We start from the raw sequence: 23,243 nt of genomic DNA, 5'->3' as shown, positions 1-23,243 counted from the left end.
TGTAACATCTGAACAGAAACATCTAAACAGATGCTGCTGATGTATCGTAGTTGGGACAGAAAATGTCATTTAAAAAAGCTACACATTCAGTTGTTTTAAGGAAAAAAAAGAAAGAATAAACAAACAATGTATAGTAGTATTTTATTTTATTTAGTTACATTATAAAACAAACTTTCACATTTGTACAATTTGTTTTCTTCTGTACTGGATAATTGTGTTTCCATGGCATCAGATTTAAAAACTGGCTCTGGACAGTTGTGACAGTGCTTGTTTTTGTTTGTTAATGTTGTCTGTTGTACATCAAACTTGGAGCCGAGAACAGTTACTGACCTTCAGGGATGTTTCTCATGATAGTATTCTGGAGTTAAAAATATTCAGATGTTTTGGAAATCCTTCCCTGAATTCAAAATGGCACTGCAAATGGCAGCCTCAGCACAGCGCTCTCTAGTACTTTGTTTGTTCTTGTTTATTTTCTGTGTGTTCAGTTACTCAAACCCAATTAGTCACTCCAGGGATGAACTGCTTCACATAAGACAGTTCACTTTAGATAGATTTTCAGCAGTTTTCACAAACCTTCCATACATAGAATAATAAGCCATGGTTCACAGCCAAACTAAGGCAGCTTTTTCAGGCTAAGGCTGATGCTTATGGAAGTGGAGATAGGGCCCTGTAAAAACAGCCCAGAGACTCACTGACAAAGGAGATCAGTGTGGCTAAAGAAGCTACACTGAAAAGCTGAAAAACAGGTTTTCAGCCAACGCACCAGTCTGACGAGGCCTTGCAGGCCTTGCTAACTATGGAAGCCCACTTCCCCCTATTGAATGCAAACAAACACCTGGCTGATGACATAAATGACTTCTATTGCTTTTCTTAAAAACTTAACTGACACAACAAGCCTGAAAAGCTACAGGGTTGTTTTGAATCTTATCATTACTGAGCAAAATTTTAACAGGCTTTTCAGCAGAAAGAAGACGAGAAAAGCTCCAGGGTCAGATGGAGTCTCTCCATCCACCCGAAAGCAGTGCTGTGACCAACTAGCACTGATTTTTACCAATTTCTTCAACAAATCACTGGAACTTTGCTCTGTTCCCACATGCTTCAAAATGTCAACCATCATTCCAGTACCCAAGAAAATGGACATTACTGGATTAAATAATTACAGGCCAGAAACCCTGACCTCTGTAGTCATGAAGGTCTATGAATGCCTGGTCCTAGCCCACCTGAAGGCCATTACAAATCCTGTGCTGAATCCCCTGCAGTTCACATACAGAACTAACAGTTCTGTCAATGATGTGGTCAACTTCCAGCTCTGCTCTTCATGCTATGGTATCTCAACAGTCCTGGAACCTATGCTCAGGTCCTGTTTCTGAACGTAAACTTGGCTTTTAACATCATAGTGCCAGAGTTGCTGCAGATTAAACTGTCCCAGCTGTGTGTGCCAGATCCCATCTGCCGGTGGATCATGGATTTTCTGACAAACAGAAGATAAAAGGTGCTAGAAAACATCAGACCTCTGGCCGCTTAGTACTGGTGCACCAAAAGGTTGTGTGCTCTCACCCCCTCTCTCAAGTCTCTACACCAATGGCTGTCTCTAAGGAACCAGCTGTGAAGATCCTTAAGTTTGCATACGGCACTACTGTAGTGGGCCTCATAGCCAATGGTAATGAATCTGCCAACAGAAAGAAAATTGAGGAGCTGGTCTCCTGGTGCAGCAGCCACGTGTTGCTCAACACACAAAAGACTGTAGAGATGGTGTTCAGGTGCAACCCTCCCTCTTTACCCCTTCAACATCAATGGCTGTGTGGTTTCCACTGTGGAGTCACTCAAATTCCTGACCACCACCATATCCAAGGACCTGAAGTGGGAGAGAGTATCCAAGAGGGCAGAGAATGTTCTTCCTGAGACAGCTGAAGATATTCAACTTGTCTCAGTGCCAGATGATCCAGTTCTACACAGCAACCATCAAATCCATTCTCACATCATCCATAACCATCTGATTTGGTTCCTCCACCTGACAAGAACAAGCCAAACTCCAGTGCATATGCAGAATGGAGAGGATCAGTGGATGTTGTCTGCCAACACTTCAGGACGTGCTTATGCAGTTAATCTGTCTGGAAGCACCTACTCTTGTTATGTTTCTCCATGCATTGTTCCATTCACCCATCCGTGTATATGACAGAAAATGCCCATAAAATTGAGAAAATATTTTTTTTCTGTTTTTAAAAAAACATAAATTACATTTTTTCGTAAACTTCACTATATTTTACAAGAAAATTTTTCCAGGTAATTATACCTCTTGTGCATTTTTATTGTAGGAATTTGAAGTAATGTGATTTTTTTTCTCCAATAGGAGGGCAACAGGATGGCAAAATCTTCTGTAATGGGAAAATTCCATTAATCCATATTCCTTCAGTAAAATGCATGCAATTCATAGTTTGTTGAAAACAGTTGATTTAATTATTTTACAGACCAGTATTTATAATGAAACAGGAGATTACAACAGATGGGCACAGTCAGTACTCAGGTTTTGTTGAGCAAAGGAGTGGATTATGATTGCTTGAGTGAATGGATGTGGGTATCATGTGATCTCCTACAGAATCCCTGGAGACAAAGTCCATTGACTCAACAGAGTCAGCCAGGGCAAGAAGTGTTACAAGATGTATTGTCGACAGGAAGCATACAATAGGTATGGCGTGCATCTGGTCTTATGGTGAATTTTTCCATCCTATTAGAACACATTCTTTTTTACAGTGAGCTTTAATTTGAGCCAGAGCCTGGCATTGCTGCAAGCAACAGCTGTAAGAAAAACTCCCTCAGAGCAAGAAGAAGAAACATTGAGAGGAACCAAGACTCAGAAGGAGAACCCATCCTCTTCTGGTCCACATTGGATAGCAAAGAAATAATGTGAGCTGGATAGAGAATGTGCTGTTAGAGAGAGAGAAGCTTCACCTATGTACAGCATGGCTGTGGCCGACAACAGCTAGACAATATTTTTGTGCAAAAGCTGTGTCTCCTTTAATAGTAGTGAACACTACATATACCGTTCATCAAATTAAATCCACGTCTTTGTTTCTGTGCCTGTTTTTGTTCAGGCAGGTTCTTTTTGGAGTGTTAGAGCTCAGAAACCCAGTTCTTTTAGATTCCTCAACACCTGAACTCATAGCGCGAGCAGCGTTTATCTCTCTTAAACGGTCTACCGTAAAATCCAGAGTAGATGAGCTCCTACATTTTTACTGTAAATAGAGTGAGCAGATTTTCACAAGTACACCTGGCTGACAACATTTCAGAAAACTGAGGAATGAAGTTAAATCTAATCTAATCTAACAGTTCAGTGTTCATGCTTTAAATTCAGGTCTATTGTGTTACTTCAGATTTACCTGTTCCTTACGCCCTGATTTAGAAGCTTCTCTGCTTGACATTCACTTCTTTTTATGTGGGTGCTTTGCAGTTTAAAACTGTAAAACACTCACAGGTGTTCTTTCTTTGATCTACCCATCAGTGTTGTGTATGTATGTTTATCATTAATTTACCATGTGTAATAAAGTCTCTCTCTCTCTCTTCCTTGTCCTACAGCGCTGCTGCTCTACTTTCAGTTTTTATGGCACATTTTGTAATTTTTTTTTTAGCATTTTTTTCTTTTCTTTTTCTTTTAAAATTATTAATTTGCAGAATAAAAATACATATTTAGGTGTGTTCTCTATAAATACATATTTAGGGATGTTTTAACTCATTTATACTAAGAAATTCAACAGAAATGGGGGTATTACATTTTTCAACTTCATTTTGCATGTGTGGGTGTGTTTTATGTATGTAGTGTATCAATCCATGGAATAGAAGTGCCACCAGGAAGGTTGATTAAACTCAGGATAGCAGTTCTACTGAAGTCATTTCCAGCAGCCTGAATGAGGAAGATCACAGTTTCTACCCTTCACTGGAGTGTAGATGACGAATCAGACTATGCAACATAACTCTGTTCCAGAGAGCCACTTTTTCTTTTACATTTGTGTGCATTTCTTTGGGCGGTGCCACCCCACCCCCCACTGGCAGTACCTGTCTGTTAGGTGTCCTGTGTCTCTGTGTCTAATGCTTCAAAACATTCACTGCGACATAGAAGAGCAAAACTTACAAATACCTACTGCGTTTCTGTGGATTTATAAGCTGACTACTAGTATTACCTGCTCATTAGATGTTTATGTGGGTTTTTCAACACTGGATCTTGATGATTCAAAGGAATATATTTATCTTTTTAATAAGTTTCCAAAACTGATTAAATGGAAAGAAAAGATTCCAAAATAATGAATCAATGAATCAAGTTGGTTTACCATTTAAGAATCATAGAACAAGTATTAAAACTGTAGGGAATTTTAGTATTAATCCACATATGACAATTCTGCATGGGAAAATATTAGTTTGAGTTACACATTGGTATGCTAACAGAGAAACACAGGGGGCATTCTTTCACAGTTTGATTAGCAAAGGGGATTCTTTTGATTTTGCATTCAATTAAAGACTGGCATGTTGTATAGTTTGCAAGAGAGCAGGAAAACAAACAGGGTTTTTAAGAGTCTTTCTGAACATTGGTGACTGATTCATGACATTGGAATATGCTGGTCATGCAGATGTTCAAGATGAAATAGAAGTGAGTGAGAGAGCAAGATATATGGCTTTCAAGAGTATTTGCAAAAGGGATTTTACTGAGATTTAAGTGATTTTATTTTGATACAGTCGGTTCTACATGTGCTGGAATTAATTTACTGTCTCTAAAAGGTGACACTCAGAGTGCATGTATTTATTTATTTATTTAGTTTTCAAGTCCCAGATTTAATTATTTGTTTATTTTTAAATACATGAGTAAATAGATCTATCGAATTAATAAATGTAGAACTACATAAATGCATAAATAACTAAAACATGTATTTAGAATCCCTGCCCAGCTCAGCTTAGTCTGAGCTCTCTAAGGCTGGTTCTTAATGATCAAAAACAAAATATATGTTATTCTCTAAAAACATGACACAGATCACAGATTTACACACTGCTGGACAGACCAATAGAATTAGTTTCATCTTATAAATATTTAGCTTTTGTGTAAGATGATAGCCTATCTTTTAAATTGCATGTCAAATAATTCATACAGAAGTTAAATTTGGGTTTTATTTTAAGAAAAGTTTTTGCTTCATTCAACAGGTACAAAAACTAGTTGAAGCTTTTTCATCTCTTTTAGATGATGGCGATGTTATAGATCTCAAAGACAGCGCTGCACTCACTGGACTCTGTTTATCGTTCCTCATTAAGGTTTATAACACACGCTAGATATTCAGCTCATCACAGTGAACTTTATGAAATGATTGGTTGGCCTCCACTTTCAGTGCAAAGCCAAATTCATTGGAACATTTTTGTTCACAAAGCAATTCTTGATCAGCTTCCTTTATATTTATTAGCATTCTTGTCTTGTCATGAAATAATTCTTGTACGATTTACATACTGATAGTTCTGTTCAGCTGGACGTTCCAACAGTACAGTCAGAACATGGCAAGGCAGCTTTTAGTTACAGAGCTCCATCTGCACTGAGTGTTCTGCAGAACATTTGAAACTGTAAAAATGCATATCTTTGAGCAATTTTCATTTTAAAAATATTAAAAACATTTTCAAATATTTATTGTTTGTTCTTTTTTTAATTTGAATTTGATTCTGATTTGATTTTGTTGTTTTTGATTGATGGGTATTGATGTTTTTTTATAGGTTGGTTTTGGTGGAGAGATAGTCCAGTGATCTCTCAGGGAGCTCTGGGAAATTGAGTCCACTGAGGTGCTGGGTGTGTCAGTCATGTGATCTCCCAAAGAATTCTGGGAGGTTGAGTCTTTTCATTAAAGAAAAGTCAGTGGGATGCATGACATGAGGAGAAGGGTCTAGAAAAGCTAACAGTGGTTTAAACTGTGCTAAAAGTAGCTCAAATAGGAATGCTTTCAGGCTGGATTTAAAAGTGTCCAGTATCTGAGCTCTTCTCATGCTCTCTGTCAGCTGTTTCCATTTAAGAGCAGCATAGTAGCAAAACGCTGCTTCTCCATGTTTAGTCTTCACCTTCAGCAGGACTAACTGACCAGTTCCTAATGATCTGAGATTTGTGCACTAATGCACCTTTATACAATACTGGTTGATACAATATGAATACTGGCTTTTGAACTGTGTGCTAATAACAAGCTGGAAGATCTTTAGTCTGGAGGATACAGTGTCCTCTATTTACAAAAGGAATTTCAAATTTTGATTATTTGGACCACAGGACACAGTTAACAGTTATTTCATTTTAAATGAGCTTGGGCCCAAAGAAGCTGGCGCCGTTTCTGGATCTTGTTGATATATGGCTTCTTCTTTGCATAATACAGCTTTCACTTGGATTTGTGGATTGCACAGTGAACTGTGCTCACAAACAGTGATTTCTGGAAGTGTTCCTGAGCTCATGCAGTGATTTCCAGTAGAGAACCTTGTCTGTTTTCAATGCAGTGCCGCCTGAGGGCCCGAAGATCACAAGCATCTAATATTGACCATTGGCCTTGTCCCTTGCATACAGGGATTTCTCCAGATTCTCTGAACCTCTTTATGATATTATGTACTGTAGATGGTGGGATATCCAGTCTTTGCAATTTTACATTGAGGAAGATTTCTCTGAAATTTTTCCACAATTTATAGACGCAGATTTGGCAGATTGGTGAAACTTTGCCCATCTTTCTTCTGAGCGACTCTGCCTCTACAAAATGCTCTTTTTGTACCCAGTCATGTGAGTTTATTGCAAATTGCTCCTCTAGCTGTTTTTATTAGTATCACTAAGACACATCAGAATATCACTTAACAAAATAGGGCTAAAATCAAATCGTTAAAAAAGCTATGAAGTTTCTGCATTTGGTGTGTAACTTAAAAATGCACTAGCAAAGATACATTTACTCCCCAATCTCACTTTAAAGATGATACCACATCACAGACTTTAGTCAGTTCATCACAGCCTGACTCTGCTCTCTTTCTATCTCTCTTTCTTTCACTTTGTCTGTTTACTGTTTAACTGTTGAACACAGTAAATTGTGATTGTGTATGATGTAAGTATTATGATTTTCAGAGGAATATATTACAGTAAAGAAAATCAACACTGGGTTAAACTGTTGTAAGAGTACCATAAATTTTACCCAAAATTGGTGAAAGCCAGTGACTTCTTCTTTTAAGAGGCAATAGACATTTTGAGGCATTATGGGAATTTGTGGGAACTTGGTAACAAAATTTAACAAAAATTTAAACAAATTTAAATCTAACAAGCCAATAACTCTACTTAAAGACAGAAGGTGAAACCCAAGTACTTCCTCTCTCATATGCAAGAAGAAATTATGAAGAATTATGGGAAACTTAGGAGAAATAGCTAGCAAACTGTACTCTATGTATAATGGGTACAGTAATCCATGATACATTAAATGTATGTTTTCTATGCTAACAAATGTGTAAAAAAAATTAAATAGACTTAATGGCACCTCAATTATGGAATCACCCATATATATATACCTAACCAGCTGGTAATGCTGGTAATAAACATATAAATCCATATAAATCAAATAGTTTTGCTCTTCATGTAGCAGTGGATGTTTCAAAGTATTACTCACACACAGACATGTACAGACACAGGACACCTAAAAGACAGGTACTGCCAGTGGGGGATGGGTGGCACCACCCACAGAAATGCACACTAATGTAACCCTCTCCATCCAGAAAAAAATGTCTCTCTTGAACAAAGTTGGACAATCCTCATCAAGATTCCAGTAAAGAGACAACTCTGTGATCTTCCTTACTCAGGGTGCTGGTAAAGCCTCCAGTAGAACTGCTATCCTGAGTTTAATCAGCTCTCCTGGAGGTTAAACACTAGCAATATCGCAGGTGGTGAAATTCCTCACTCAGAGTGCTGGAAAAATAACACTGCATTTTTTTTTTTTTTTATTGTTTTTCACTCTTTTTCAGCCTTTTGCCTTTATGTTTTTCTTTAATGTAATTTATGTAAAGAGATTTTCCAACAACAACAGAGTAAAAGGAAGTTGAAAAATTGAATACTCCCATTTCTTTTGATTTTGTAAGTGTAAATAAGTAACACGTTTTCTGCAAAGAACACAAATATGCCAATTGTAATTTGAAAATAAATAAATAATCTAAAATACAAAGTGTGCAATTTCTTTGTACAAACCTTTACATTCGACTGTATAATTTAGTTTGTTTTGAGTTTGTTTGTATGCCTTTATTTTTACTGTTAGCACCTCTGGTTCCCTTTCAGGGAATGAGATGAGTTCTTTACTGAGCTGGAATAGTAAATCCATAGAGGACAGTGTCCTGATTCAGTAGTTTCACATTTCCTGTAGCACTTCCTGAATCAAAAGCAAAAGTAAAGTAAACTGACGCTGTCGGAGAAGAAGGAGAGAGACAGTGACTTTATTCCACAAGGTAAGTTTATTATATACAGAAATCTATGTACAATGCTCATGTGTAGAATAAAGAAAGAACGCACATGTGAGTGTTTTAAAGATTTAAACTAAACTCAGTGGAGGATTAAAGTTCTAGCTGATGTTAAAAAAAAAACATCTAGCAGAGAAGCTTCTAGGTAAGAATGTAAGGAAGTAGACGTGAAGTGAAACAGCAGACCTTAATTTAAAGCATGAACAGTAAGCTGTGTTTGTTATTGATATAATTGTGCTATAGAGTAGACCAGGGGTTACTAATCCCAGTCCTGGTGATCTTTGGCTCTGCACATGTTTATGGTTTCTCTATTCTACAGTTCTGACCCAGCCAATGAACCACTTGCTATTCAGTTAATAAGTTGAATTATTGCATTACTGTGGGGAGCCTAGGGGGTATGGCCATATTCCTGTGTAAAAAGGATAGTTGGTTGTGGTTGTTGTTGTTGTTTTTGTAGTAATTGGTATTTGCAGGTTGCAATTGGAGGTGTAATTGTGACCGAGGTGGATGGGTTTTGTGTATGTGCTTGTCTACCCTCCTCATGTGTCAAGTCTTCCTGGATTGCCCCCTCCATGTGTTTTGTGTTGGGGTAACACTGAACTGAGCATTTCTGTGTTGTTATTGAAGTTCCTGTTGAAAATAAAAGAACATTTGCCTGTACATGCAATGTTGTGCAGTTCTTCTTCTTTGCCAACACTACACTGTTTTCAGAAGTGGGATGTGGCTGTCGAATTTGAAGAAATCAAGCGTTTCATCAACAAACTCAAAGGCAGACGGCAAAGAAGACCTAGCCCAGGGGAAGGGGGTAACAATTGCTACACTATATTTCCAAAAGCATTCACTCTTCCATCCAAATCATTGTATTCAGGTGTTCAAATCACTTTCATGACGACAGGTGTATAAAACCAAGCATCTAGGCATGCAGACTGCTCCTACAAACATTAGTGAAAGAATGGGTCGCTCTCAGGAGCTCAGTAAATTCCAGCGTGGTACCATGATAGGACGCCACTTGTGCAACAAGTCCAGTTGTGAAATTTCCTCGCTACTAAATATTCCACAGTCAACTGTCAGTGGTATTATGACAAAGTGGAAGCGATTGGGAACGACAGCAACTCAGCTGTGAAGTGGTCGGCCACGTAAAATGACAGAGCGGGCTCACATAGTGCACAGAGGTCGCCAACTTTCTGTAGAGTCAATCGCTTCATGTGGCCTTCAGATTAGCTCAAGAACAGCGTAGAGAGCTTCATGGAATGAGTTTCCAAGGCCAAGCAGCTGCATCCAAGCCTTACATCACCAAGCACAATGCAAAGCGTCGAATGCAGTGGTGTAAAGCGCCGCCACTGGACTCTAGAGCAGTGGAGACGTGTTCTCGGGAGTGACCAATCACGCTTCTTCGTCTGGCAATCCGATGGACGAGTCTGGGTTTGGCGGTTGCCAGGAGAACGGTACTTGTCTGACTGCATTGTGCCAAGTGTAAAGTTTGGTGGGGAGGATTATGGTGTGGGGTTGTTCTTCAGGAGGTGGGCTCGGCCCCTTAGTTCCAGTGAAAGGAACTCTTAATGCTTCAGCAGACCAAGAGATTTTGGACAATTTCATGCTCCCAACTTTGTGGGAACAGTTTGGGGATGGCCCCTTTCTGTTCCAACATGACTGCACACCAGTGCACAAAGCAAGGTCCATAAAGACATGGATGAGCGAGTTTGGTGTGGAAGAACTTGACTGGCCTGCACACCGACCTGACCTCAACCCGATACAACACCTTTGGGATGAATTAGAGGCCAGGTCTTCTCGTCCTACATCAGTGTCTGACCTCACATATGTGCTTCTGGAAGAATGGTCAAAAATTCCCATGAACACTCCTAAAGCCTAAAGCCTTCCCAGAAGAGTTGAGGCTGTTATAGCTGCAAAGGGTGGGCTGACATTGTATTAAACCCTATGGATTAAGAATGGGATGTCACTTAAGTTCATTTGCGTGTGAAGGCAGATGAGTGAATACGTTTGGCAATATAGTGTATGTCTGCCTTTTTCGAGATGGGTCAAGACAGCGGAGAGTGAGGTGGCTACCTGAGGAAGGCAGTAAAGGAAATGTCCTCTGACCATGGAACAATGATGAGGGTGCCTGGGAGTTGTTCTCTACACGGCTACAAGTGGTTGCCTGGCATCACAGCTGGAAGGTGGCTATCACTGCAATGCGGCTGTATTCGGCACTGGAAGGGAAATCATTACAGGTGGTTGTGGATCTGCTGCTGCAACAATATGACAACTTAGTAGCATTGACAACAGCCCTCCAGTGACGCCTTTGGCAGGTGCCAGTAGTGTGGTCAGAATGGATAAGTGTGCTGTGGTGGAACTGACCACAATGGCGCAACAAGCATACCCAACATTCAAGAAGTTTGCGCAGGAGGAGTTGGTGCTGCAACACTTCCTGAACATACTGCTGCTGGATGAACTGCTTGCCACACTGACCAGCCTTCAAGCAGCTGCTGCCAAAGCAGAGAGCTGAACTCATCTTCGATATAGAAACGAACAACAAATGCTACCATAGTGTAGCAGCACAGTGCTACACAGTGGAGGAGCTTGAAGAAGATACAACCTTGGAAAATAGAAGGTGGCTGAGAGGAGTGCATTGCAGCTGCCATCAGCCAGAGTAGCACCAGACTTGACGTTGTGAGATGTCAGGAGTTCCACCATGCCCAGGGGGAGGATTCAGTGTTCAATCGCTCCACTCCAGCACACTGACGGAGAGGACACTCACAGAGCTGGTGGTTGGCTGCCCGCCAGGGATAGTTCAGTTCAGTCATTCTGTAAACTTAATATTTAAGATGTGATTTAAAACCTGCTAACTAAACTATGAAGCTTTGCTTGTTTTCTGGAAGTAAGTAAAGGGATTTGCTTGATTTTTTTTCACAGAATTCCATAACGTGACCAGCAAGACCCCAAATGAATTGGTGTGGAATAACAAACTGCATTTTGTTTAAAACATGCAGGGAATGTCATGCTGTTCACCATAAATAGTTGTACAGGCAGTTGAATATATCTTGCTTCTTTTTCAATTATTGTTATTGTTAATAAAATTAATAACAAATAAAAATGTAAAGATACATGTTTCTGCATTTATTAATTTGATTTTCTATTTTTAAAATTATATCTATACATGAAACATTGATAGTTGTGTATTCAGTAAAGGCCAAAGACAAACTTTTGTTTGAAATATTGTGGTTATAACAATCAGTCAGATAGTCCTGCAGAATCAATATCACACAAGAGAACAATGTTTCAAACTGAATTGAGACGCGTGTACAATTTAATTAGCAGAGCTAAACTGGAGAGATAAATCTGATGTCTGAATACAGATGTGTGTAATTTCAATGTTATCTCCTCAATATGTGCACATAACTCTGAATACAGAGATTAAAGACTCTTCAAACATCGTAGTTTCATTTGTTTATCAAGTACAGCATGATGCTTTAGTGACAACAAACTCAGGATCTTACAGTGAGTGTGTTCAACATCCTATGTGTGTTTTGTGTGTCTGAATAGTTCACAGGGAGAATTCCAGAGTAACAGCTCCATGATGGAGCATCACTCCAGCAGTGGAGGAGGAACCTTTCACCCAATGTGAGTAACTTTATATCAGCACTCATTATAAAAAAGAACAAATGAAAAATGTACTAAAAGAAAAAAGCTAAAAAAATAAATAAAAACACATTTTTCTCTCAACTTGCTGTCAGTGTAAAGTGTGCAGGATCTCCAGAGCACAGCTGTGTGTCTATAAAGAGTGACTGGTCCATGGGGATCCCACCTGGATTCAGCAGAGGTGAAGGAGAAGCCAGCTGTATCTCTATGAAGAGTGACCAGTCTATTGGGGACCTTCCTGCATACAGCAGTGAAACTGGACATTCTGACCCAGAGTGAGATATTTTCCTTTACTATAACACTGAATCAACAGTTTAAGAAGTTTGGATTATTGAACACGAACACCTTTTGCTCCATGACTGTGACTTTAAATCTCAGCAGTGGAGAAGGACAGTTCTGCATGTTCAGTCACTATGTGGTATCACCATGTCTTTCAATTATCTACAGAGTTTCACAGATGTGGCACTTAAAAATATTGTACTGTGTTCAAGCAATGTGTACATTGTGTTACAACAGGAAGAACTAGTCAGTCAGGGCTTGGAAGCAAGTGAGGGCAGAACCGAGCTAATGCTAGAGCTAACTGTTAGCTGACTACATCCTTTAATAGAGTGCAAGACCTTGTGCATAAGTTGTGTGTCCTCTTTCCTTGTGATAAATACTACATTATTCATAAAATCAGTTTGTGCTAGATAGTCATTCGTTAGAGCCCGAAAGCAAGAACCTTGAAATACCATAGCCCCCTGCCTGGGCAGAATGCTGTTTGGGGTCTAGCCTCTGGGGACAATGGGACCTGTCAGTATCCGCTTCTCAAGTCTAAAGATGAAAAACCAAGTGGCCACTAGATCTAAAGATTCATCCAAGCATGGAATGGGGTATGAGTCTTTCTTTGTGGTACACTGCATTTTTTCCAAGGCTTGGTCTGCAGCCTCCGGCACCCAGGGGGAAATGTCAAGCCACTGCCTTATATATCCGTGTGTGGTGGGTTTCTGAAGCACTACCAGCAGTTTCAAATGGCACAGCCTTGAATTTAGCTTCAGCGCTAGCTAGCGCGCTCCCACCCAATCCTCTCCCCCTTCCTTCTCTCTTCTGCTGCACACAGAGCTGGTCCAAGGCTTACTCTGCTGCAGCTGAGTACACAGCAATGTCTGTTTACTGCCATTGTCCTCAATTTTCACTTGAAGCCAGCACTCCATTCTCCATTCTCTTTGCTAGCTTAGTGGCTAATACTAGTGGCTGAAAAGACAGTATCTCTTGGTGCAAGTTTGTAAGGTCCTGACACCAAATATAGCATTCCACCACTACGGAAGGAGGCACGCAGCTTTTCCACAACTGTAGACTTTATTAAAGGCTGTCTCTGGCTCCAGCCTTCCCTCACGCCTGATAACTTTTACTCACAGTTTGCTCTCTGACCAAAACTTATAACTCTCCGCCTCATCCCTCAACCCCATCCAGGTTCTCCCTGTTCCCCCAAAACATAAACACACCTAGCGGGCTAGCCCTGCCTTACAATAAGAGCCTCTGTAGAAAAACTGCTTGTTTAGGGCTCTACTGAGGTCAGGAGATAAGAAAAAGAGCCTGTGGGAACTGTGGGTCATATTTCTTTTTCCATTTTTAACAGCATTACATTTTTTTAGCTCAGCAAAGAAAAAAATTGTCAGGGGATCTAATGCCAAAACTAGAAACAAAACATAAATCTAATTATATGTACATACTGAGCCTTTAGCATTTGAAACAGTTTCTTGATGAAAGACAAAGTTCATCAGCCAGCTACATAGTGTAACCCTGCTGTCTCGGTCCCTCAGTAAAGCAACAACAAAACCAAGTTGGTTGGTTACTGGAGTCAAATCCGTGTGTTTGAGTATAATCGGAGGAAAAACAGCAGCAAATGAGTATTGTGCCTCTCCACTCTGATAGCATATCTTTTCAGCAGCAAAACTCTCTGATTGTCCCGTCTGTAGAGGCAAGAAGTCTAGGTGTGATTCTGGATGGCCAGTTATCGTTCTCCGCTCATATCACGAACCTAACTCGGTCATGCAGATTTCTCCTGTACAACATCCGGAGGATCAGACCCTTTCTCACTCGAGAGGCCACCCAGGTGCTAGTGCAGTCTGTTGTCATCTCAAGGCTTGGCTACTGCAACTTGCTCGACTTGACCCACCATCCTTCAAGACGCACGGAAGACAAACATCAAGACTTTTCTGTGTACTGGTGCCCAGGTGGTGGAACGAACTCCCACTGGCTGTCCGTACAGCAGAGTCACTTGCTGTCTTCAAACGCAGACTGAAGACCGTCTCTTTATACAGCACTTAAATGAGCACTGAATTAAGTATTCATTGTAATGTATTGTACTGCACTTATGTATTGTATTGTATTGCACTGCTGTGTTTAACTCTGTTCCTTTTTCTCTGGGTATAAACAGTGACTTTTTGTTTCTAGCAGTATCTGACTAGCTTGACAGTGACTAGCTCAGGACTAGCTTCTCTCTAAGCTATTGGTAACTAGCAAAGATACTTTCTCTAGATAGACAAAGCACTTTTTGTAAGTCGCTCTGGATAAGAGTGTCTGCTAAATGCTGTAAATGTAAGATCAGACTGAACTTATAGCAATTATGATATAAATTACTAAAGCATAGACTCAACTTTTTTAGTATAAAACAGCTCATCTTACTTGGTTATATAATAAAACAGTAATAAAAAAACAAAAGAAATACAACGTGGAATATTAAGCAAAGCTAGAGAAAATACAATACACATATCTATTATTATCATTATTATTATTTTTATTATTTAAGTATAAGAAGAAAAACAGCAGCTAGTCAGTATCCACTTTAATAGCTATAAGGCACCAAAAAAATCAGTTTCATGTATCATTTAGACCACATGGTACACAGTACTAGCATAGCTAGCTCTGGCTGGAAGATAGATGCAGCAATTAATTAATTAGCAAACTTTATAATAACACAAATGAGGCAGCACCAACAAAAATATACACACTGTATATTTGTGATATACTGTATATATGTACTGTATATACTGTATATATGTGATTATTGCATGAAAGTATGATAACAAAACTTATAAACACTTACTAAAAATAAATAGATAAAGAGATTGGAGAAAATGTCTAAACTAACCATACCTTTTTGAGGCAAAACCAGACTGAACTGCACATTATAGAAGTTTGCTTCATTAAATATGCAATAATCCCTCTGTGGAATGTCATTGTGTGCCCATAGAAAAATATATCAAATTCTATTCTCTCTTAGAACCAATTTTGGCAAATTCTACTAAAATAATTTTACTTACAATAATGTTTTTTTTTCTCTGTTACATTCTCCTCCATTTAAATTTGCCCAAATTATATGCAACAGTTACAGCAAAACTATGTACAGTGAAGGAGCAAGAAAAAGAAAATAATAAGAAAACTTATGATAACACAATGAGTACATTTCACTGGAACTGAGAAGAAACCATCACATACAAATGCAGGCAGTCAGCTAGAAAGGTAAAGAGAAGGAGAAGTACCGTATGTATTACCCTATCTACAGTCATGACTGAATGAGGTGCCTTTCACACTTTATGCCTGCAGTTCCCTTAAGACTCACTGGCTTTTACTCAACCAAAATTCCAAAAAGAAAGAAGACCCATGTGTGAGTTATAACTTTTTGTGTACATGTGTGCCTGACTATTGAATTTGCCCATTTTCCTAAAGTGTCATTTTGGGTTTGAAAAAGACTACCCATGGTGTATATCAGGTGATTGACAGGCTTCAGAATGCAACCAACTCTTGATCTAGCTATAAGTGGTTCATGCGCTTCTGTGTTGTCCCATGAACCATATCAGCAGTGTCCAGGGCTGGCACCACATCCACAACTATCATACTGTCAACATCAGGTTCCTGCGATCAACCCCTGTATCAACCCCTGTCCTGTCATTCACATTCTCATTTCTTTTATTGCCGATGTTGGTTCCTTGAGCAGGCAATTCATTTCCAGTCCATCTAGATTATGGGATTGGCCCTCATGATTGGAAACAGAAACTTCCTCATTCTAATCTGACAAGTCACTGAATAAATCTTCAGTTTCATATGAGAATACCAAAAGGTTCACCCTGAGCAAGAGATTGCAGTAGACTACTCTCATTTTGCCAGTCATAGGATTCTTGTTCTTGTAGATATGGGTTTGTTTATTCTGGTCAACAACAGAGTATACACTGCTCTCCCACCTGTCAGCCAACTTATGGTGCACATGCTCACCCACAAGAGCTCACCACAAGAACTCAATCACCAGTCTTAATTTCAGAACCCTTAGCTTTCAGGGACTCATCGTGATTCTTTAACACACTCTTAAAGACAATGTCAGTATGAATGCGTGGGACTTGGCCAAACATGAGGTAAAACTGGAAATGCAGTTGTTTCATGTGCTGTACAATTGTACATAAATGTCAGTATATGAAGCATCTGTGCCCACTGGTGTTTGGGACTTGCAGGAAGGGCCCTAATCATATCATCCAAGTTATAGTTGAATCATTCAGTCATTCCATTACCCATTGGATGGTAAGCTGTGGTGTGATTTTTTCACCCCTGAGAGCTGCAAAAGATGACTGATCAGCACAATCTCAAAAGTTAGTAACCTGATCAGTGTGCACACATTCTGGAAAGCCAAAAAAACAAATTTAATTGTCCCACAACTTCTTAACAACAGATTTGGACAATAAAAGCGTGTACAAGTTTTTTTCAACAGTGATTACTCAAACATCAACTGATTTGCCAGTGCCCTCCTCAGCAGACCAAAAGTCTATGCTCTAAAGGTGCTGTTGTTTTAATACTTTTGAGCTGTGCACATCCTTCTGGGTTAAGCATTTTTCTAATAACACAGTGGGAGCATGTCTTGACATATCTCCTCACATCACAGTCAAGGTCTGTCCAGTAGAACCTCTGACATACAATGTTCTGAACTGGCCTTGATGACCTGCCTCATTGTAATATCCTTTCATGACTTTGTCCTTCAAAGACAATGACCATGAACAGAAACCTCTTATGTTCTGTTAACAGGTCCTTTGACACTCAGTACAGTATTTCATCCTCCAGTGTGAACGTCTCTCACTGTTTAAGTAGTTTTAGGGCATTTTGTGTTCATCTCTCTTTTGGATGACCTGCATTTCATTCAACAAGCGCAATCACACATCCTCTAACTGCTTTGCCTGCAGGTCTTTGAGTGGCTAAGAAAACTGTGTGACTTGTCCAGTGTCAGAAAATTGCTATACATGGTTAGCTCAGGTGCGAGGTGCAGCAAGCCATTCAATATGGCTTTTAAAAACAGCAGAAATTTCAGCACTTGAAAAACTTCTTTCTGACCTCTCGCTGACCCACAATAGCTTGCTGTGGTGGATTCTGTTTTGAGGAAAAACTGCATATAATGGCTTGTAGTAGATAACCTGAGGAAGTCTTGGACAGAACCATTGGACAGTTTCTCTGACTCATTCAGTAGGTCTTTGTATGGCTCATGAATGATTTGATGGCTGATCCTATCATCAGCAAATGACAGTCAAGGCATCAGCTACTATCTTTTAGGACCAGGCACATACTTAAAGTCAAAATCAAATGCAGCAAGCTTAGTGACCCATCTCTGTTCACACGCATCAATGGCTTTTTCAGAATGTGCATCAGTGGATTGTTGTCTGTCCCAACTGTAAAGGTATGTCCTTTTAGCCCGTTGCTAAACTTGTCGCAAATAGCCCACATTAAGGCAAAGAACTTAAGGTGAAAGAACTGTGCCAAGCACCTTGGAGGAATTTTGGTTGACAATGTAAAAGGCTGTCTAAAGTCTGGGTGTGCCACTACAATATGAGTGAGCAAAGCTTTCTTGAGACCTTTTAGAGCTCCCTCACAAGCAGGAGTCCCATTCACAGCAGTATTTCCTTTTGGGGGTGACATCTGCAGCAGCCATTTCAACTTTATTTTCACACCAACCAAACAAAACAACCTACAACCAAAGCTGACCCCTTTTCAGGGCTTCAAAGTGAGACTTTTCAGTATTTTTATCCAAATCAAGCTTTTCAGCTTTTCATTCTATCGTTGCTGCTGCTCGCCCCTCTCTTTCTCTCTCTGTTCCCTCTTAGCTCTTTTTTAAAGGCTCTTATTAGAGGCAGCATGAGCTCCTGAGCTGAAAGTGTCAGAGAGCTCGTTGCTCCACCTCCCTGTCACTGCCCCCACAGCTCGTCTGCCTGGATCAAACATGAGGTGTAGTCTAGCGGTCTCTCTGTGGAACAGGGGTGGGGCCTGGGGGGAGGAGTTCGCAACTTGTGTCCCGCCTTTATGCTTCATGTCCTTGTCCCACCATCACTCGCGTCCCTCAGTGGTATTCAGGATTCGGTCCCTGCCAGCTCTTGCAGCTGCAAAAAGGGCCCAGGGGACATTGTGTGGCACATACCCCATTACCCAACTCAGGCCAGGGACCTGTGGTTTAGGTAGGGGATCAGTCACCAGCCAGGCAGGAGACTTAGAGGCTACTGGCATGTCAGGGGAGGCTGCGTGTATGGTGGCAGCAGAACCAGCCAGGGTCGCACTGATATCTTTGCAAACAGGTGGTGCCTCGGCGATGTGTTCATGAGCAGGTGGGGCCTCAGTGTCATGTTTGTGAGAAGGGAGAGGATGGGAGCCTCTGAGCCTTCTTGGATTGGGGATGGAAGGGGAGAGAAGGCAAGCTCTGGGCTTTCTTGGAGCGGGAATGGGAGGGGGAAAGAGGGGGAACTCTGAGCAGTCTCTCAGAACAGAGGGAAGGAAAGCTCCAGTTCTCCTTGGAGCCAGGATTGGCGCTGTAAGGGGGATGAGAGGGAGCTCCTGCACCCATACACACCAAGGGGTGTCTCTCCACCAGTAGGCCCCTGACGTGATGGTTCGCCTTCTGTCTTGCTTTGACTTCCCTTCTCTGAATGTAGGTTGACTCATTTCCCTTGAGTGAGGTTGATTCCTTGCCGGACATGGGAATAAACTGTGTGTGCTGCATAGCTGCTGGGCAATTCTGTTTGGTGTGACCTGGCGCATGGCACCCAAAGCATAAGCGTTCAGCTCTGCAGTGTGAAAATGTAGTATGCAATTGATCCTTGCAAATATGACAGGATTGGGTTTTGTTAGGGGCACTGCTGGATGTGTTATGGTGAGGTTATCAAGGATGCTGCTCCCTTGTGGTCAGAACATCCAAAACCATGGACAGCAAATCAGCCATGCGATCAAGACTTGAGTGGGTAGCTGGATCTAGGGCTGAAGACTTGACTCCATTGACTTCTGCCTAATAGTTATTAGTTCTACATCTGAATCCCCTGAAAACTCGTTATGATCACAAATGATTACTTTTGTTTCTTATTAGCAGCTGTCTTTGCAGCGGAAATCATCGGTGCTTTTTCTCTCTCTGGAATTCATTAATCTGTTCCTGCACCTCCTTAGCAGTCTACTGCCAAATGGGTATGGGTTTGAACACATAAACAAGGCCAGAATGAGGAAGTTGCAAATAAACATCTTTGCTACCTCCCTACCAATGTCTTCCATATGTTTGCCTTGCATCTGCATAAGCCATAAAGCATGCCAGGGTGGCTAGTAACATCATGTGTTGGGTAACTGCATAGAGCTATTTTGACAACATCTCTAGCTTTTCATCTAAGTCTACTCATGATTTCCTCCCCATGGTCAACATGTTGGACATGATGAGTTGAGAGCTGCAGTGTCTACACAAGGAACACTGCAAGAAGTACAAACCCATTTCCCAAGAAGTTGAGACACTGTACAAAATGTGAATAAAAAGGAATGATGTGCAAATCATTTAAACTCTATATTGGTCAAGAAGTAGAAGCAACTCACAGTAGAACAAGCTGCAATGAGGAGGGTTAAAGACAGTCACGATACCATTTGCAACCCTGCTATATCAGTCCCTCAACAGTGCAACAGCAGTACCAAGTTGGTTAGACACATATGTATGTGAATATAATCAGAGGAAAAACAGCAGCTAGTCAGTACCATGCTTCTCCACTCTAAAAACTAGCAGTCACCAAAAACTCATAATTAGCAATCTTTTTAATAACACAAAGCAGCACCAGTAAAAAAAAAATACATGCTGTCTTACTTTATTGTAATGGACATTGTAACATTGTAATGTTCTTTGAATTCTACTAAAATATTTTCCTCTGTTACATGAGCAGTTATTATGCCTATTTGTGTTAATATTTGTGTTACTGTGTTTGCCCCCCATCAGGCAGTGCTCCACAGAAACTGCACTGCAGATAAACACTCTGTTGGAGGAAACTGGAGACCTGAATCAGGATTCTTACCAACCAGTGGATGATGTTCTACTCAGAGTCTTACAGAGACACAAAATCAGCATGAAGAACAAGTGCGAGAGCTTATTTGAGGGAAAAAAAACAGAAGAGAATAAAACTCTCCTGAACAGGATTTACACTCAGCTCTACATCACAGAGGGAGAGAGTGAAGGAGTGAATGAAGAACACGAGGTTCGACAGATGGAGAAAACATCCAGGAGACGCTTACAAGACTCTCCAATCAACTGCTCAGACATCTTTAAACCTCTACAAGGTCCTGAAGGAAAAACACGAGAAGAGACCATTAGAGCTGTGAAGGCTGACAGACTCAGACACAGAGAAAGAGAAGATCACAGACCAGAAGAGCCAGAGCTCAGAGCTGTTCTGACTAAAGGCATCGCTGGAATTGGAAAAACTGTCTCTGTGCAGAAGTTCATTCTGGACTGGGCTGAAGAAAAAGCCAATCAGGATGTAGAGATCATGATTGTGCTTCCGTTCCGGGAGCTGAACCTGATTAAAGATGATCAATACAGTCTTCATGGACTTCTGTGTGACTTCCATCCTGAGCTCAAAGATCTGGACCCAGAGATTTATGATCAGATCAAAGCTGTGTTTATATTTGATGGTCTGGATGAAAGCAGAATTCCACTGAACTTTAAACAGTGTGACAAAGTATCTGACATCACCATGACATCATCGGTGGGAGTGTTGATGACAAACCTCATCAAAGGAGAGCTGCTTCCCTCTGCTCTGATCTGGATAACCTCCCGACCAGCAGCAGCCAATCAGATCCCTCCTAAATACATCAACCGTGTGACAGAGATTCAGGGATTCAGTGACCCACAGAAGGAGGAGTACTTCAGGAAGAGGATCAGTAATGAAGACCAAGCCCAGAGAATCATCTCCCACATTAAGACAGTGAGGAGCCTCCACATCATGTGCCACATTCCAGTCTTCTGCTGGATCTCAGCCACTGTTCTTCAGAGAATCATGAAACAGCATCATACAGAAATCCCAAAAACTCTGACTGAAATGTACTCACACTTCCTGATCACTCAGACCAACATGAAGAACGAGAAGTATGAGGAGGAAGACGAGAGAAACCCAAAGAACCTGCTGGAGTCCAACAGAACCGTTCTTCTGAAACTGGCTGAACTGGCTTTCAAACAGCTGATGAAGGGCAATGTGATGTTCTATGAAGAGGACCTGAGAGAGAGCAGCATTGATGTCACTGAGGCCTCAGTGTATTCTGGGATTTTCACTGAGATCTTTAGGGAGGAATGTGTGGTTCACCAGAGGAAGGTCTACTGCTTTGTTCATCTGAGCTTTCAGGAGTTCCTGGCTGCTGTCTATGTGTTTCACTGCTATGAGATCAAGAACATGGAAGCTCTGCAGATGTTCCTGTATGTTGATCATGATCACGGTCCCCAAAAATATAATTATATTACATTTCTCCCTCACCAAATCTGGCCTATGACACATAAGCACAGAAAGGGGTTTGAGAATGTTCCACTGCATAAGTTGCTGAAGAGAGCAGTGAATAAAGCAGTAAAGAGTCAGAATGGACAGCTGGATCTTTTCCTCCGTTTCCTGCTGGGCCTCACACTGGAGTCCAATCAGAGACTCCTACAGGGTCTACTGACCCCAACACAGAACAACTCAGAGAAAATCACAGTGTATGTCAAGAAACTAATCAAAGAGGATAATAAACAATATTACATTTCAACTGATAGATCAATCAATCTGTTCCTCTGTCTGTCTGAGATGAATGACCAGTCTCTCTCCAGAGAGCTTCAGGAGTATCTAAAATCACAGAGACACTCAGAGGAGAAACTCTCTCCTGGACAGTGTTCAGCATTAGCCTGTGTGTTCCTGACCTCAGGGGAGGTTCTGGATGAGCTGGACCTGAAGAAATACAACACATCAGAGGAGGGTTATAGGAGACTGATCCCAGCTCTGACTGTCTGCAGAAAAGCTTGGTGAGTGGTATATCTAAATTATTGAATATTTGAACATTGGTCATTGAATAATTGGCTACATATTAGCTAAAATATGTAAATAGAATGTAAACCTTGTAGCTCCATTTTGCTAGTTTGCAGTTAGACTAGCTGCAGGTTTGTGTCAGTTCTTTATCAAAGATCAGATATTTAGTATGTTTTTAAAATAGTAGGCCACTCTCATAAGAGGGCAGAGAGGAGATGTACGAGGTAGGTGTTTCTAATAAAGTGACCAGTGAGTGGAAGCACAAAGTAAGTGTTTCTAATAAAGAGGGGTTACACGATCACAACATCCTGTGTTGTCAGAGAGAGTAACACTTTGTATCAGTGGGACTGTGAGAAATATCAGTGCTTACTCCAGTAAGTTAAGCTACATAGTTGCTAGTTTGTTGATGACGTAGAAAATCCTAAAAATTAATCAAGCTAACATGGGTAATTATTAATATTGGCAAGCAATATCCTCTCTTTGTCACTGACTGGAATATACTAATTTAGTTTGTTTACAAATCAGACAGTTGTTGTTTGTCAAGATAAGTGTATACTAAATTTAACCCAACATAATATTTCAGTCTCACAACACAATGTGTGCTTTTGCTGAATGACAAATCGGCTCTTAAGTGTCATGGTGTTATAGACTCTCAGTGCCTTTCACTGAATCATGTTCACTGCTTTTATTCTCAAGTACCTTTTGTTTTAAGGGAGATTTGAGGGTTGATAAAATTACATTAAATATATTTTTTGCTAATTCATACTTTGTTTTTTAAACTGTAAGTTACATTTTAATATAAATATAAAGAAAAGGCATATATTTGACCCTATTTAAATA

The 23,243-nt window shown here is 40.5% G+C and overlaps 1 protein-coding gene across 1 annotated transcript in view; it reads left to right on the top strand.

The window, feature by feature from the left end:
- Positions 1–8,415: 8,415 nt before the first annotated feature.
- Positions 8,416–23,243, top strand: part of LOC118803166 (NACHT, LRR and PYD domains-containing protein 12-like) — a 30,844-nt gene continuing 16,016 nt past the window's right edge. The window contains exons 1-4 of the mRNA XM_036563687.1: positions 8,416–8,463; positions 12,016–12,093; positions 12,207–12,386; positions 20,357–22,399. Coding sequence (XP_036419580.1) covers positions 12,047–12,093; positions 12,207–12,386; positions 20,357–22,399 — 2,270 coding nt within the window. The 5' untranslated portion in view covers positions 8,416–8,463; positions 12,016–12,046. The remainder of the gene's footprint in view (positions 8,464–12,015; positions 12,094–12,206; positions 12,387–20,356; positions 22,400–23,243) is intronic.

The sequence above is a fragment of the Colossoma macropomum genome, unplaced genomic scaffold (assembly GCF_904425465.1).
Source record: "Colossoma macropomum unplaced genomic scaffold, Colossoma_macropomum, whole genome shotgun sequence".
Taxonomy (NCBI): Eukaryota; Metazoa; Chordata; class Actinopteri; order Characiformes; family Serrasalmidae; genus Colossoma; species Colossoma macropomum.
Note: the sequence above shows the minus strand (reverse complement) of the source record. Positions and strands in the feature narration are given on the sequence as shown.